Below are 17,948 nucleotides of genomic sequence, written 5' to 3'. Positions count from 1 at the left end.
ATCGGGCCCATAGTTTATTTTGCTCGGGGCAAGATACACAGTATGAGGAAAGTCCTTCTACGTAAGTACCTATTGTTAGTTATTATTATTTAATTTATTTATGCATTAATTTTATCTTTACTATTTAATTTAGTTTTAATATTAATATCTTAAAGTATCTCTAAGTTTTTACTTTCCTCACAAGTGTTTCTCTTGTCCCAGCGTTTCTCTTACCCCATCTAATATTACAAAATTAAAGATAGGTACAAAGTGAAGACTGGATATATCATAAAGTAGTAAATATGATTCCGATTTCACACGCAATCGTGGCTGTATTCACTTTTAATTGTTAGAGCTCTGTCACGTGTAATGCTTCCATGTAGTATTTGTGATTGATGTCGAAATCATGCTTGTTATACTTTTGTCTTTTCTGTTTTAGATCTCCACGGTAAGTATGGCTATGATATCAGATTCCATATAGGTATATACTCTCATCCCTGTACTTATACTAATGTTCATAAAAAGCGTACAATGTCGCTTCTACACATGTCACCTAATTTATGTCAATGTGGAAAAGACCGTCTATAAGGGAGGGCCGTCTAGAAGCTGTTTCGTCGCTTTTATAACTCTTGCGTTTGGACACGTACTCTACGTACGGAAGGTCGGTGAAGCAGAAAGAGTGCAGCTCTTCGTTTCTGTGTCTGAGCGACTATACAAATATGAGGGTTCTTGCCGTCTCCCTGCAATAAATATTATATGCCGGTCTTCTCCATATAAACCATAGTAGGTACTACCTACATTATATTTGGCGTTTATTATTTCAGTTTAGTTCAGAATAGAGATTCATCTATTAAATTAATTTTACGGATTAACTCTTACGGAGTAACTAACGGCAATACACAGCGCGCGGCTATTGTGACCGCTGCTCATGCCTAGAAAATGGAGACCTTAGGGTCTCCCAATCATATCGCGCTGGTAACTAAAAACACATGAGTTAATCCGTGAAATTAGCTTTGGTAACCCATTAGCGTCCATCGTACGCACTTGGGTTCACCTGGGTTACGCGCGTTTGATTCGATTTTATACTGTAACTCTACCTATCAGCATTAAAATGGTTGGTTCCCAAAAGTGAGTAGGTTGGTAGGCGCTGATGGGTTAATGTTAGTATGACTCACGACAGTTTAACTGTGACTTTCACAGGTTTAACTTGTTAAAATGTGGTATAAAACAACTTATTTTATCAAATAATTTTTTATTTGTGTTTTTAAACTGATGTCATAATATCAGGGGTTCCCAAAGTTTACTGGGCTGCGACCCACCTGAACAATTTCTCTATTTGGCATATATGCATATAATATTCGCTCGCGACCCATACCTAGTTTGGGAAATGCTGTCATATACTAAAGAAAAAGTAACCAAGCTCTCCGGTGGCCGAGGCCGGAAGGTGACCGGGCGGTTAAGACGTCGGTTCGTTCCCGGCCTCCGCCGCCGGAGGGCTCGGTCACGTTATGACATGACATCTATTTCAGTTTATAATTGGAAACACGATGGTAAAGTTGATGGTCGGTCCCAGGAGGCGGGGTGCGGCGGGGGCGGCGCGGGGGGCGGCGGGGGCTGCGCGGACTCGTTCTCGCGCTCGGTGTCGCGCTACGCGCTGCGCTTCACGGCCGCGCTGCTCTCCGTGCTCGCCATCACCGACCAGATGGTGCGCGACACCAACGCCAACAAACTACTCAACATCTCCTCCAGGTATGGCCCCTCCTCGGGTACAGTATCACACTCGTCCCGACGGTCCTGCTCTCTTAAACGATTGAAACTGTCATCACAAAGCTATCACAGCGCTTCATGCAAATAACATCGTAAATATTTCCAGATTGAACTTCAACACGTACTACGCGAAGCAGCTGGAGAAGTTCTGCAGCGACGACAAGATGCTGGACGGCGACAAGAAGGCCGCCTCCTAGCATCGGGCCGTGCGCTCGCACAGCAAGCTCATCACGCCGGTGTAGGCTCGGCTGCAAGGCGACAGAGACTGTTGCGCTTCCTTCGTTACGGACCGCTAACGATGGGCATCTTGTCTACGCACCCAGCAGTGTGGAAAATAGTGAACTTACCTGATTGAAATAAAAAGAATAAAAACTCTAACCACAAGCTGATAAGTTATAACAATAAGCTGTAGACATGACAAAATAATCGTATTTATTAAATTTTAAAATTTACAATTATGAACTAAATAATAGTCTAAGGGGTCATCCATTAATTACGTCACACGAATTTCTAGGTTTTTTGACCCCTCCCCCCCCCTTGTCACATTTGGTCACATTTGGCAAACCCCTCCCCCTAGTGTGACGTCACATTTTTTCTACGAAATCGCCAAATCTAATTAAGTAAGTACCTAAGTATTATTAATATTTTATCAAAATATTTTTGACGATATAAATATTAGTTATTTTATAACCCAAAACTGCTTAGGAAAGAAAATTAAAAGAATAAAAACGATTATCGTTTTAAAAACTTGTTATTTAAATGTACAGCGAATAAAATAATTAAAAAAAAAAATCGGTTACTGATGAAGTTAAAGTGACGTCACAAAGTTTGTGTCTCCCCCCTCCCCCATGTCACAATATGTCACATTTTCTTGACCCCCTCCCTCCCCCTAAACGTGTGACGTAATTAATGGATGACCCCTAATGGTAAAATAACTGAATCTCCTATACCTATATAATAACTTCAGCAATAATGTAAGTACACACATAACTAATTACATGAGTACAAATTAATCGTATTAGAATCTCTCAATCATTGCAATATTTTTATAGTAACAATAGTTTAACATGGAAATGAACTAAATCAGGTCTTTCCCATATTTTTGGGAAATTGTAATCGATACAATAAGTTTTCAATTTGACAACGATCACAGTATTTTTGATATTAAATTCAGTATTCTATCATTACCTACGTGTTAGCGATATCCTCGTAGTAGGTACCTACACATATTAATCGATATTATCAACTAAGTTAGAAATAACTTGCCATTGTAGTTTATAAATATAATAAAGGCCATGACATTTAGGTAGCAATAAACGTATCGATCTGTTGTGAAATGTTCTTCCAGATTCGTGCGTTCAATGTAACTTCCACCTTTTGGTGTATTCCCATTTGTCCCCGCCTCATGTATGGCCGCGGTGACGTGGGGCGGGGACAAATGGGAACACACCCACCTTTTGATCGCCACAGACCACGGGTATTTTAAAATGATCCTCCAAGCATTCCAATACGGTTGACTATTGCGTGTTGTTTAAAATATTCGTGGTGCTCAAAAGGCTTTTTCCATTAAATTTAGATTCTTTAAAATAAGGGCACACTTTTTTGTCTCTTTTCACATTATTATATACCTTGGTTCTTGTCTCTAAATTAATATTAGTTCACTCACTCGTGCTAATATTGATACACGAGCAAGCGAAATATTCCAAAACTAAAACTGGAATCTAGAGCCTTGCGAGGGTTTCAAGGGTTAAACAAACTTTGCTACCGAGTGAAACCCAAAATCTTTCACTACAAGAATCCGGCGAATCGGGAATGCTTACGGCTCGACCACTACATTGAGCGACTTGCGACGGCGACAGCGATAAGCATAGGTTGGAGCGACACACAGCGATCGGACCTTTCGCTATGGTTGTCGCTGCCGCCGTCGTCAGTTACTTCTGCGGAGTTTTTTTTTCGTATGTTAGTACAACCATTTATCCTTGTTTTTTATTGGCTGTGTATTATTGTGACAAACAATTAGTTAATATAGTACCGTGTTGCTCAGCTTACTTATGTTCGTTGACCGTATGTGCCATTGTTTGTTAAATTGTAATAAGCCTATAAGAGGTGTATACGCTACTTCAAGTCAAGTGTCTTCGTAATTGGTGTAAAAAATCCTGAATTTATGAAAGAATCTCTCAATGCGATTTTATTTGTCAAGTGTAATTTCATTTGTTCCCAAATTTCGAGAACAAAGTGAAGTGATAATATGTATTATAATTTTTTTCTTAGTTGTTCCCAACCAGTGGAAGCAACTTGTTGGTAATGTCTGGGAATAACCAAAGTGAGTGGCCTAATCGCTCCATGTGTATATTCGTCTTATTTTATTTCATTGACTTGTTTTTGTTTTACTGTCTATTCGACAAGAGTTAGTATGTAAAACCAATGTTTTGAATTACTGAATTAAGAAGTTTCTTTACGTTCAATATTACATTATTACTCGTTTTATTCTGTAAACCATATGTAAATACACATAGTTGTTGGCATTTTAATATACCAAATTAATACCTTCTAGTACGTTTTTTTTTTACCTGTGGAATTCACAATGAAACAACAATTGGACCTTGAAATTATTCTATTTATATGTATAACAGACTTTTAAATACAATTTACCTCGTGTAACATTTAAATTGTTTATCGGTAATAAAGCAAATCACACTTGTCTATATATAACAATAAATACAGTGGAATACTTGCTACGCTACATTTAAGTAAACACAAATAAATTACGAATCGTGTAGACATGACACCGAATGACTCGACCGTGCGGAGCGGAGCTAACACAGCATGCGCGATATCACTTCATTGTAACGAGGAACTAATTTTAAAGAATAACTTCATACAGATGTAGTGCATAATTATTTTCCATCGTATTTTCACGGAAACGCACGAACGTGTCTTGCTATTTCAGTCAGTCTCGGTACACTAAGTACTGAGGTTGAAGTTTCCGAGAAAATACGTTGGAAAACAATTATGCATTACATATGTACATTAATGATCAAAACAACATGTTGTCTCATCACTAAACTAACCCTGTATACAAAACATGTTCAACAGTCATTCTAAACACACAAGCGGACCCGACTGGTATCAAATAGGTCACGCACAACAGCAAAATTCAGCAACAATCAACCCTAAGAATAAAAATATCAATACATGCCTAAAATACGAGTACATTTAGTACATATCACTGTGTACTATAACAATGAGTTAATTACATTCACTTGATGTTTATTTACCTAATGTATTAACATAGATCAAAATGTGGTAACTGATATAGCGATTTGTGCAAATAACAAATAACTATCAATTATGGTAAGGTTACTTTGCCAATGATAGTATAGAAATAAAATGCATGTTTTTTGGAAGTGCGTGTGGGCGCGTATATACTAAATGTAGCGACATGTAGCGCACGTGTAAGCGCGTAACGCCGATAAGGCCGTTTACGCGCAAATAAAACCCGTCTGGAACCGCCTTTAAAACACTTATACACTTGATGTACAAATTAATCAAAATCACTAATCACCAGGTTTAAGTACTTTACAATGATTGGTCTACTACGGAGGAATTATCACTCAGTTTAAAATATTGTTAAGTTGTGAGCGGGACTAAATAACTCGAATTTTATTGGCACTTTACATCTTAGAACTTCTATAACAGACACGTATAAAATATTCACCCATCTTCACATTTACGTAAAATTATCTGAAATACCTGCTTGTATCAAACAATCAACAATAATCAGAAACATTAGTTCAACAAATAATAGCTTGGGTTTATCAGACATACAGTGCCACATTCAATAAGTGCATATAAATACGACTAATATGCAGTCTAAAAATTAGTTAAAAAAGTTCCTTTTTTGGTTTCAAATCAAATACTTGTGGACATCTGATAGCATCATTAATACACTTATGATTTAGCAAAGAGAGCTACACAAATTGGGATTGTAGTAAAAGCATCTGTAAGTATGAAGCCTAATGCACGTCACGTGTTTACCTACGCTAGGAGTATGTACAGAGTACGGAGCATCGCGGTGTGTTCCCATTTGTCCCCGCCCCACCATAGATGAGGCCATTCCCATTGGTGGCTGGCGGGGACTGTAGGGAATACACCAGCATCGCTCATTTAACTAATTCAGACTAGAGTCCTCTCCGTCGAGGAAACATCACCACATGTGCGTCTCCCGGATCTCGCTGATGATCTGCCCGGCCCGCTGCAGAGCCTGGAAAACGTACATGTATAGGTTATTACTACATACATAATATCTAATATTTAATTTCCCGTCACTGTCAAACTATTTTATTGTAACGTCGCACTCTCAGAGTACGCGTTAACTTAACCCATTCAGGGCCAGCGACTCAGCGTATGGGTCATGCTCAAACAGTTCCGCAGGGCCAGTGACTCACATGTGAGTCCTGAATAAATTCTGATTTAAACTTAAACGAAACGTAATTTGATGTAATAACGTAAGTATCATATAAGCTAACAACCATTTCTATAAGGCATATTAGGATAAAAAATTATAAACACGTTTTTTTTAATGAAAACAGGGTCTCGAATATTCAAGTTTGGTTTACTATCAGTGCAATATAGTAAATATACTGAAATTCTAGATACATAATGCGATGCAAGCAAACAGAAAAATCTATATTGAAAAAATACAAAAAATATATATATTTCAGAAGTTATTGACAGGGCTCAAGGTATGGGTCACCGTGGCCTGGCGCTACTTGTAAAAACTGTTAATGTTTCCGTAACAGGCTAAAATAAACTTTATTGGCTGGTTTTAAAGCTTATTTCATGTTGAAGCTGTTTGATATTGTACCATTTTACAACCGATTACTGTTTGGATGATGGTAAGCAACAATTTGTAGGAACCAAGCCGTAGTATAATAATATTTTGTTTTGTATGAGGGGTAAGGCAACGAGGATTTTCTCTCACTGTACTTTTATGTCATAATATTTGGTGATCGTTGTATTGTATCTTAGGCAATTACCTACTAACAATGATGTTAAGGTTAATTTATTTTCGTTTCAATATAGAACAAGGCGGTTGAAACAGACACCACTAACTAATATGTATTGTATAACAAATAGTTTGTGACAAATATTTACAAGTTTTTTCAAACATCGTGGTTTCTACGGCAGATTAGAAAGTAAGTACTATAATACATTTTAATTTCTCTATTGTTACTCATATAATGGCGTTTACCAAAACAAAGATAATGACCGACCAGGTGTAAGCTTATCGGACACACTTGGACAATAAACAAGGAATGCATCCGAACGGCGGCGGCGGTATTATCTTTCATGTGGTATTTGTCACAAGAGTTCAAGATGTGATTCATCCCATCCCCCCTATTAGAGATTTATTTTGGAGTAACATGGAAAATATTATTTAGTCACGATTTATTCATTGGCGACTTTATACTCCTCCTGTGCTGTTTAGTGATTTCGTATTTTGTGACCATGGCTATGGATTACCGGAATTTGAACCCGCCTAACCTGACCGACTGTGCTATGAACTGGACCCCGAACCTGCTTCATCCGAATGACCTGGCTACGAATTCTGGAACCCTGAACTCACCTTTGTTGAATGACACGGCTATGCACCCTGATTTGACAGCAATGATGGAAGACATAAACAACAACGATTTCGGTGTGGATGCAATTTTACCGACCGGTAAGAAACATTTGTTTTCCTTTAATCATTTGTTATCTCACTTGCTCACTTAGATAAAAGAATTTTGTTATTTTTTATAAGTGCGATTATAATTTAAATAAAATGTATTTAATCGTAGTACTTATGTAGAATTGATATAAAAAATTGGCCAAGTGCGAGTCGAACTCGCACACGAAGGGTTCCGTACCATTATCTATTATACTATGTAAATTATTGTACTCTAATTTTACTGCTTATAATAAATGTTATCATTTCACAATATGTTTGTAAATTAATACCTATTATGTAAATGATTGTACAATATTTCTTTAAACTATTTCTAATAAATGTTACCATTTCAAACAACTTGTTTCATTTCATGTGTTATCGCTGACTGTAGGTACTTTGTTTTCCACATGCAACTTGTACTTATCGAGACAATTGTAACAACCCACACAACACAATTAGTTTGCGTTGTTTTATCACAGAGTTCCCATAGCCATCTCCTGTTTTCATCATCAGATCAGCTCCATGTCATCATAATATTGCATTGTCATTCGATTTACATATGTATGCAAAATTTCATCTAAATCGGGATTGGTTCTAATTTAACTTCCAAGATTTGCCCCAAAAAACAACAACAAAAAACACGGCAAGTTAAATAGAATCAGACTAAGCTAAGTTGGCAGCGATTTTGATAGCACAGGCTGAGTACCTAAGTGTAATTTAAATGTCAAACTTATATGAAATTATGACGTTTAAATTAACACTCGCACAGGCTGGGCTATAAAATTTGCTGCCAACTTAGCTTGGTCAGACATTAAACGCTTGTAGAAAGTAAAAATATTCACTCCTACAAACTGCAATAATTAGTTTCTTTTTTGATAGGCACAGAAAATCGGTGGTTAGTAAAAATGTTGCATAATGCTGTCCAACTGGCCGGCTTCATAAGCGGCGATTTATTTACCGTTCGCGCCAGGCTCGAGACCCATAAGCTGAGTCATGCGTTTTAGTTAAAAACGGTTTGTATGGTGGCCTGGCGTATTGTGTACGCTCGGCGGTTCGTGGCCATGAATGGGTTAATCTTAATACGGAACCACGTTATTTACTTAAAGCGCTAAAGGTTTTAATCGCCGCGCGCTGCAGCACGCGGACGAGAGCGGATCCCTAACGCTAACGAGCTACTCCGATGATGCGCGAGCGCCGCCGGCGAGCGGCACTCGGTTTTCTCTGGCTTCACACCGCTCCTAGCCATCGAACGGGGAGCGCGTGTTACTTGCAATTAAAAATCCCGATATTCGACACGTTGCATGTGGTGTCGCGTATACTTATTTTATTAATTTTAGTGTCGAGTGTTTTCCCGCTGGGGTGAGTTCACATTATGTAGCTTATGTGCTTAATTGTATATTAGAGCTGTGCTATTAGGTAAATACTGTTATAAGCTTTTAAAGTTGCCAGTTGAGCTAGTTAATTGCGCTTCCCTTCAATACATAACACTGGACCTTGACCGGCACAAACAGACGATATGGCCTGCACCCTAACGCTTATCTCTGGGAATTCCAGGATCATTTACACGACACCGAAGTACCGGCGTAAGGGCTGGAGTTGCCGTACTACAGACAGTCACGGAACTCGCTGGAGCCATGCCTAGCTGACGTGGTGCTACCTGGTCCCTGCAACATCCTCCTTGGCGCCTCCGTTACCGGACCCTAGTCAGGCCAGTGTTATTCTCAGTTCGCTCATCTACCCAGTGCTGTGAGGAACGGACAATATAGTTATTTATTAAGTAACTTGAGGTTTCATTGACCCGCGACCCTACCCTAGCGTGACCTAGCGCTACATTATCTTGGCAAAGGTACAGCATCAAATTTTAATCATCATAGTCAACTCAACATTTCAGATCTTAAAAGTCGGTTAAACCCAGCGAACGTAAAAAAAACATGGAAGAACAGCTCAGGGGTACGGTCAAAGAGGAAGCTCTATAATGAGAGCCTCTGTAATACAAAGTTTGTATCGTATTTGAAATGTCTCCAGGAAAGGCGCATATTTGACCCAGATACGGAATTAAAATGTGGGGAAAGGTTACCCGGAGCATGTCGGCGGCCTCCTTCCGCCGCTGCGCGATGTGCTCGGACTCGTTGAGCAGCGAGTCGGCCTGGTCGGACTTGTACAGGTGCGTCACCAGCTCCGACTGCAGGTTGTCCTTCACGTAGTTCACCAGGAAGTGCATCACCGCCTTAGGGACCGAGTCTTGGATCGATTTGCGGACGATGTAGAAGTATGACTTGATAAGTCGCTCTGCAAAAAATAAATAAAGGGTAAGCCAGGCTCCAATTTCACCACGGTGACAGGTGCGACAATTGTAAAACATCACTGTTGCTGACGTCACAGGCATCCATGAGCTACGGTTACCGCTTACCATCGGGCGGGCCGTATTCCTGTTTGCCACCATCATTGTTTTATTTAAAAAAACTTTATTATATCGGAAAAAAACAGATATTTCTCTTGCTAAGTTTATGACAATTGTCACAAGAAACACTACAATTGTCACGAAATTCCGACATATAACTCATTACCTGTCAAGAATTACCTACAATTCTTCTAAATCTTGACAATTGTCAGAAACTTCGCAAAAGAAATATCTGTTTTTTTCCGATATAATAAAGTTTTTTTAAATAATACAATGATGGTGGCAAACAGGAATACGGCCCGCCCGATGGTAAGTGGTAACCGTAGCCCATGGATTCCTGTGACGTCAGCAACAGTGATTTTACAATTGTCGCACCTGTCACCGTGGTGAAATTGGGGCCAGGTGTCCCACCGCAGACGCTTAGGGTGGTACGAGTATCCCATCTATCCAATACCTTACTGAGACAAAATACACATTGGACAAAGAAATTCGACAGGTGGAATACCACCCTTACTGACAAGCGTCTAGCAAAGTTGTTTCTTTGGTAACGGGTTTTTTTCTCGTTAACGTTTAGTGCGTGCGACATTCGACGTCAGATATATCGGAGCGGCCAAGGTGCTCAAAAATATCGAAACATGCACTTTAACGTGTTGATAATAGAAGCTTGGTTCAGATATTTGTGAACACCTTGGCCGTTCTGATACTGTTGTGTGTAATATAATAGCAGTGTATTTATAGTAAAGTTCTCAAAATAAGTTAAAAATAGTAATGATTTGCTGTGGGCGGCACTGTCGCCAGAGCCTCAAGCAAGCAAACAAACCAAATAGTCTGTCTAAACTCTAAATCATAATTAGATTCCAAAAAAAGTAAGAAAATGTTGCCACTTCAATCATTTGTTTATAAAATAGTAAATTCCTTTTTATAAATAAATACGCTAAGATAATTTATTTACTTATTGGTAATTTTACTCCTACGATTTAAAAAAGTACTTTTATTTACTTATTTTTACATAAATACAAGACGCGCTAGTAAAAAGTGGCAACATTGTCTTACTTTTTTTGGAATCTAATTATGATTTAAGAGTATAGAATCAATGAAGCCCGAATGATGGACTATTAGTACAGTCCGCGAGGACAATCGTCGTAGAAACGAACGCTCTTGCAGGTAACTGACTAAACGGTTTGTTTTGCCTCACAACGACACAGTTAATAACAATAAAGGCACCTATTCTATGCTATTAAAAATGCTGTAAAGGTCTGTGCAAAGTTTCATTTTAAAACATTCCTGAATGACATACGAGGGCTGATCCGAAAGTTGTTAGTTGCTCCGGCTCTACTCATGCGAATGCAATATGATTTATACCATTGTGAGGGATATTTCAATGCTACTTATGTCCATGTTTTTTTAACTGATGCGTTTTTTTTATATAATATATTTTTTACTGAAAGCTGTTTTGTATGGAGTTATAAATTACTAAGAAAAAAACGTCAATTTTTTTCACAATTCAATGATTTTCGTATTGAAATCTTTAAAAATCGGACTTATATTTACTTACCCGGGTCTAATTATTCGGTTCCTTCTGCCATTTTCGATATATAATTGATAAATAATTTTATATGATAAAGCACATTTTTGAATTAGTATCTGAAATTACTACTTTTGATGAAATGAGTAATTCCTGACACCTATTAAGTCATAATTATGTTTACTCAATCAAAAAGATTTATACGTAATAAAACGGCCGAGATTCGCAATTAGCAGCACCTAAAAAATCTAATATGATTTTATACCAATAATGTTTATAAAATGATACCACATAATGGAGTCTCAATTACTGATCATCCTAGCTGATGGTTAGTCTTCGGCACGTCGAAGTAAAAAAAAATTAAAACTATGCGTTTTCTAAAAATGAATTGACGTCACCTCTTTACGTACTGAAATATCCCTCACAATGGTATACATCATATTGCAATCGCATGAGTAGAGCCGGAGCAGCTAACAACTTTCGGATCAGCCCTCGTAGAGCAAGCAGCTGCTCCCACATTGACTGTTATAAAATGTTATATAACATCGCGTGACAGAGACATGATAGTATTGATAGTGTTTTATTCTGCTGCCCTTGTCGCACAATGTTACATAACATTTTATAAACAGCCAATGTGGGAGCACCATTATGTTTTTTCTACAAATCCACTGACAAATACATGCAAAACAAATGCATGTTTACTGATGTAGATGCAGCGTTTATACAACTTTACAAAAGTCAAATCAAACAGTTAAACCCGTCATCCCTCGTCTCATCACTAAAGAAAGAACGCTAAGCATGAAGAATTTCGTACATTGACCCGCCTATTCATATGACTCACAACGAGACTTGTCGATTTTCTTATGTAAAATTGTAGAAAGCTTATTCAACCCGTTGACCGTCAAGCCCAGAGGGCCTACCGCGAACCACGTTCGACGTGTTGCCTCTCTGTCGCACTTGTAAATTCGTACGTAAGGGTGACAGGGAGGCAACACGTCGAACGTGGTTCGCGGTAGAGCCTCTGGTCCCAAAAAACGTGCCCAGACCAGTGGCGTGCACTTCATAAAGGCAAAAAGGCACTGCCTACCCTACTATAATTCCGATGTCTATCCTCTTAAACTACTTAATTTAATTTATACTTGATCGTACTATCAGTAATCGATATAACTTAAAACATTCTAAAAATTAATAAGCGCTCCATCTACCGGTTAAGCTTTGTCATCAAGTCATCATCTATAATAATTCTACGCGACGAAGTTTACACCACGCGGCACTAGCGCCGCTACGTGCCTTGCACGGCAAAGACAGAAAACATTTCCGTCTAAATCTTTCTATGTGTGCCTTCGTCGTTACGCGGTTACAGTGTAGTGGGCCTTCCTATAAGTACGAGCACACAATTATACAAGTAACGCACACATTTAGACGCAATAGGCAGTGTCTTTCGTACCAAGCCTAAACGAATGACGCCCGAAAGTTTCCGAATAGTTCCGATGTTTATGTGACTATTTTAAAAAGTAGCATTTGCTATGGTAATTTAGTGCAAATACGAGACTATTTTTTTATTCGTTTACAGTATTTGGTTAAGTTTATTTTCATTTTTTATTCGGTCGCCATTGTTTGTTTGTTTTGGTGAGTTTATGAGATAACAGTTAACAGTTGCCGGAAATTATAAAGTGCGATTAGTGAAAAAATGGATAATTTAACTGTGAAAGTTGTGGTGGGTGTGTGTGTGTGCAAACTATTAAAAATGATGCGTTTTCGAAGCTTTCGTTTAGCCAAAAAAAGAAGTAATTGAAAAGACTTGACAACAAAATGAAAACCATCACGCAATTTTTTTGGTGAGTTAGTAGCTCTCATTTTTTTAAGGATCCGTATCCAAAGGGTAAACGGGACTCTATTACTAAGACTCTGCTGTCCTTCCGTCCGTCCGTCTGTCATCAGGCTGTATCTCACGAACCGTGATAGCTAGACAGTTGAAATTTTCACAGATGTATTTCTGTTGCCGCTATAACAACAAACACTAAAAACAGAATAAAATAAAGATTTAAGTGGGGCTCCCATACAACAAACGTGATTTTTGACCGAAGTTAAGCAACGTAGGGCGGGGTCAGTACTTGGATGGGTGACCGTTTTTTTTTTGCCTTTTTTTGCATTATGGTACGGAACCCTTCGTGCGCGAGTCCGACTCGCACTTGCCCGGTTTTCTGATATAATTTTGCCTACCCAGTCCCAAATCTCTGTGCACGCGACTGGCCCAGACGTTACACATGTTGGCAGACCTCAGATATTTTGCATGGTTTATTCTTAAAGAATTTGACCGTTCTGTCATGACTTGTATACATGGGCCTGGCGCGTGTATTGGCGTTCAAAGGGTTAAGATTCGTACTGTCATCTATTTATTATTGCTACCTTTAAATGCTTGTGTAAAGGAGACAATCATCTCGAAAACACCGAGTTAATTGTTGTCTTAAGGCCCACACAAAAATACGATGCATATTATTCATGTTGTTAAATAAATGAAACCCATTTTATAAGAATGCGATAAGTAAGTCGTTTGAAATCCTGACGGGATTTATGAGTACACAGGCCTTGCACGCAATTACATAGCTGTCTTTTTAGATGAGCTGTACCAATTAGTATTGTGTACCATCGTACAGATGTAGTGCATAATAGTTTTCCATCGTATTTTCTCGGAAACGCTCGTATTTGTCATGCTACTTCAGTCAACATCAGTACTTTTTGTACCGAGACTGACTTAGGGTGGTATGCCACCTACCCAACTTCTTTGTCCAATGTGTATTACGTCTCACATTTTGCTTTAATGAGAGAGTGAGACGCACTGACATTGAATAAAGAAATTGGACAGGTGGAATACCACCCTGAAATGGCAAGACACGTTCATACGTTTCCGTGAAAATACGACGGGAAATAATTATGTACTACAACTATAGGCAGAGGTAATTAATAGGGGATATTACTGCAATGTTCTGCCGCCAGAGTGCAGCACTACCAAGTCAGTAAATTCATAGACTAACTTATACATACTGTGCCTTAAACTGTTTTTTGGACAAGTTTTCACAGACAATAAAATATGACATTGATGCATCAAGGCGGTTTTTTAACAAGGGCCTACCGGTAAACGCGAAAATCGAAATTTAGTTATCTGCCTCTTTATCCCTCGAATATGCAAGAGTGATAGAGAGATTAGATAACGAAATTTCGATTTTCTTGGTTCGCGATAGGCCATGTGATTGAGGTGACGTGTGATGTGTCAATGTGGTTTGTTTACTGTATGTGCCACAAAGGTGCCACCTACGCAGAACTTTGCCTAATATTCCCTATTCGTACCTATTGTTATAATTTTTAAGATGTTCAAATGTTATGAATATGAACAACTTCTTAAGTAACATTTTAATAACGATTCGTTAGGTAAAGTTTATTTACCTGTTCGTCAATCTTAGAATCGTTCGTATTTGTCATGCCACTTCAGACAACCTCAGTAATTTTTGTACCAAGACTGACTGAAATAGCAAGGCACGTTCGTACGATTCCGTGAAAATACGAAGGAAATAGTTATTTGTTTTACAAGGGGGCAAAGTTTTTGTTTAACCGCTCGTGCTAATATTGATACCCGAGCAAGCGAAAGATTCCAAAATTGAATTCGAAAAATGGAATCTTGAGCGTTGCGAGGGTCTCAAAGCACGAGGGTTAAACAAAATTTGCCCCCGAGTGAAACACAAAATTGTTCACCACACCAACCCGAAGCAAATATTAAATGTAAAATATCAAACAAAATCAAACCAAATCAAATACAAATGAATGTTATTAAATATTTATCATCCAAAATCATCATTTAAAAGTCAATTCTACCAGCAAACATAAGAAAACAACTCAAAATTTGCATGTGATTACTTTGCCTCACATGTCAATAAAATGCAACTTTGCTATTCGTTTTTGAAGCGCAAAGTAAGCCTTTCCGACCTGGTGTGGTGAAAATAATTATGCAATACATCTGTTCATAGTCTGTCTGCCGGTGACGAATGTTAAACGCTGGATAATTCACCATAACATTTATCGAGCGTGTATTGTGGATCTTGCAGTATCGTAGAGTCAGACCAGTGCATGTGTTATTTAACTCAATCTTAAACTCTATCACGATCAGTGGAAGGAAGTGCCCTTGATTAATACCATGGTCCAAATATCGACTAATACAAATATAATATTGACCGTGTAGATTTCATTCGTAATTATACATTCGATATTTTTAATTTTAATAACAATTACATGTTTCAATGTATAATTTCTCAATACTTTGTTAGTTATCGTAAATTTGAAAATTACTTTTATGCATTTCTATAATATGGGTCACAATTTATGTTAAACCTATTAGCTTACAAAAACAATTATCTCCTCTGCACGTATAGTAAAATATACGACATCAAGGCAAAGATCACGAACAGATAGATGGCAGGTGGGCGGAAAACTACTGAAAGATGAGTGAAGCATGTGCTCAGCGACAGTTAGCTCGATTCGGCACCTGTTTCTAAGAAGTGATCGTCTGTAAGATAAAAGGTAAAGTCTAAGAAATAAACGTGCCCCTTAGTTTCACATCCAAAACAAATGGCGCAGTACAGCGCCATATGTTTGTCCAACGTCAACTTTTGACAATCAGAGTTACCGCAAAATGTTTGGAGCTGTACAGCGCCATCTCGTTTCCTGTCAAATTCGAAGCACGAAATTGTCTTATATTTTACTCATCTTACGTACTCAATCAATGTATCTTTGACGATAGTAATCAAATAGTAAGACCGAACATTTTTAGTCTCAAGTGAACTGTGAACGTATTAAGAGTCACACGAAGCCTCCGCCAAAAAGTCGCTCCCATATAATAGAAATCACGCTCTAATATTAAAACGACATGCTTAAATTACATGAACATTAACGTGACATACTATGTATTCAGTAAAAAAACTTATACAAAGAAAATAGAACTAGTAGGAGTTTTACATACAAAACATCGCTCTAAATTCTTTTTCTTACAATTTCTAGTAACGAAAACTAGTACCAGCCATAGATATATGTTACTTGAATGTTCATGTTATTCCAGAATGTCGTTTTAAAGTGAGAGCGTGCCTTGGATTGTATGGCGGCGTTTAGGGTCGTGTGACACGTAATAACCTCCCCGTGAGCCAAGTGTCGAACGAGCTATAGCGAAGGTAACAAACGAAACAGCCAGCACATGGCCACTATAGCTATCCTCACCGACTAAGTCACCCATAGAGTTTAAGTGCATCATGCTGATGCCTTCAACCTTTGAGTAATATATATCGTTAGCCGTTTTGTCGCTCCGTCCACCTGTCACCGTGAAACATAACAACAAACACGTTTAGCACCACTTTAGCACTGTTAAACAAACTAGGGGAAAAACGATAAGTTTTTTTTTAATTGCTAAAGTTCTCGTAACACTTCACTCTACTGCTTTTGCAAATATAGACATTTGAAAATAAAATAATAAGTATGAAAATAATAATTTTATCATTCGCAATTTCAGCATTAAGTCATTGTTGTTGAGTGGATTCATGAACAACAATCGTTTTTCTCCTAGACTGTCAATTATTTATGATTTATGAACAATGCATAAGAGTATTACAATTATTTTGTATGATAACAACTTCTTTCGAACTGTCAAAACGATAGCCATCACGGAGATATATTAGAAATGCTTGATAGTAACTCAAAATCAAATTTCATGGCGGGTATTAGTACTTGTAACCATTACTCACATTCTAGCTTCAAGTAATCAGGAATGTATTTAATGATACGAACGGGTCGATATAATTTCATTATTTTACCTTAAATCCAACGTTTCTACTAGGTTGCACCAGCTATGGTCACGGATGACTGACGAGGGGATCTATCTTCGACCAGTGCAAGGATATTGTGAGTGTTGTACTGTATGTCGTGCAATCAATAGACAATAAACATCAAACATAAACGGGTAGATTCAATTTCTTTGTCTACCCCGAACATTTTTATATAGTAATTTCGGTTAGTTTAGTGTTTTTTACCTATATGTCTCCATTGATATTTTGCTGGGACATCAGTCATCCGTGACTACAGCTGGTGCAACCCAGTCGCTACGTTTCGACCGGGTTGCAACAGCTTTAAGGTAAAAATAATGAAATTATATCGCGGTAGACCCGTCCATATCTTAAAATATGTGTACAAAACGTGAGAGTTTAAGGTGTTACAATGAGGAATGTGACATTTCGAGTGTGTATGTTAAAGAGTACAGACCTATGACGTCACAGTCGTGCTGCTCGCGGTCGGAGAGCTTGCGCGACTGCTGGCTCGGCACCTCGGGCAGCAGGTTCACAGGCTTCTGCGGCGTCAGCACTTTCTCTGGAGGACTCCCACCGTTTACCTGGACATGGGACGTGTCGCTTACTATTAACAAATATTCAAATTGCAGAAAGTTTAAAGAACGTTGGAAAATTTCGTACGAAACAAAGGAAGTTTACATTTTGGTAATAGAAGATTTCATTCCTCATACTAAAATGTTA

General features: G+C 38.2%; 2 protein-coding genes and 1 long non-coding RNA gene across 11 annotated transcripts in view; 1 reads left to right on the top strand and 2 right to left on the bottom strand.

Moving 5' to 3' along the window:
• The window catches only part of LOC134789411 (uncharacterized), a 550,672-nt gene that overhangs the window by 78,248 nt on the left and 454,476 nt on the right, over positions 1-17,948 (bottom strand). The gene's annotated exons all lie outside the window — the stretch shown is intronic.
• Positions 1,493-2,221, top strand: LOC134806699 (gamma-tubulin complex component 2 homolog). Its single transcript, XM_063780024.1, has 2 exons — positions 1,493-1,728; positions 1,853-2,221. The coding sequence occupies exons 1-2, from the start codon at positions 1,493-1,495 to the stop codon at positions 1,941-1,943; spliced, it is 327 nt and encodes a 108-aa protein (XP_063636094.1). The 3' UTR covers positions 1,944-2,221.
• The window catches only part of LOC134806796 (dynamin-1-like protein), a 29,482-nt gene continuing 16,925 nt past the window's right edge, over positions 5,392-17,948 (bottom strand). For 7 of the 9 annotated variants that reach the window (XM_063780160.1, XM_063780161.1, XM_063780162.1 and 4 more), the window contains 4 exons: positions 17,683-17,809; positions 16,648-16,740; positions 9,537-9,748; positions 5,392-6,010 (listed from right to left, as the gene is read on the bottom strand). In XM_063780160.1, coding sequence (XP_063636230.1) covers positions 5,954-6,010; positions 9,537-9,748; positions 16,648-16,740; positions 17,683-17,809 — 489 coding nt within the window. In that variant the 3' untranslated portion in view covers positions 5,392-5,953. The remainder of the gene's footprint in view (positions 6,011-9,536; positions 9,749-16,647; positions 16,741-17,682; positions 17,810-17,948) is intronic. The other 2 variants (XM_063780163.1, XM_063780167.1) reach the window with 1 other exon arrangement.

This window comes from Cydia splendana, chromosome 3, assembly GCF_910591565.1.
Source record: "Cydia splendana chromosome 3, ilCydSple1.2, whole genome shotgun sequence".
Lineage (NCBI taxonomy): Eukaryota > Metazoa > Arthropoda > Insecta > Lepidoptera > Tortricidae > Cydia > Cydia splendana.
Note: the sequence above shows the minus strand (reverse complement) of the source record. Positions and strands in the feature narration are given on the sequence as shown.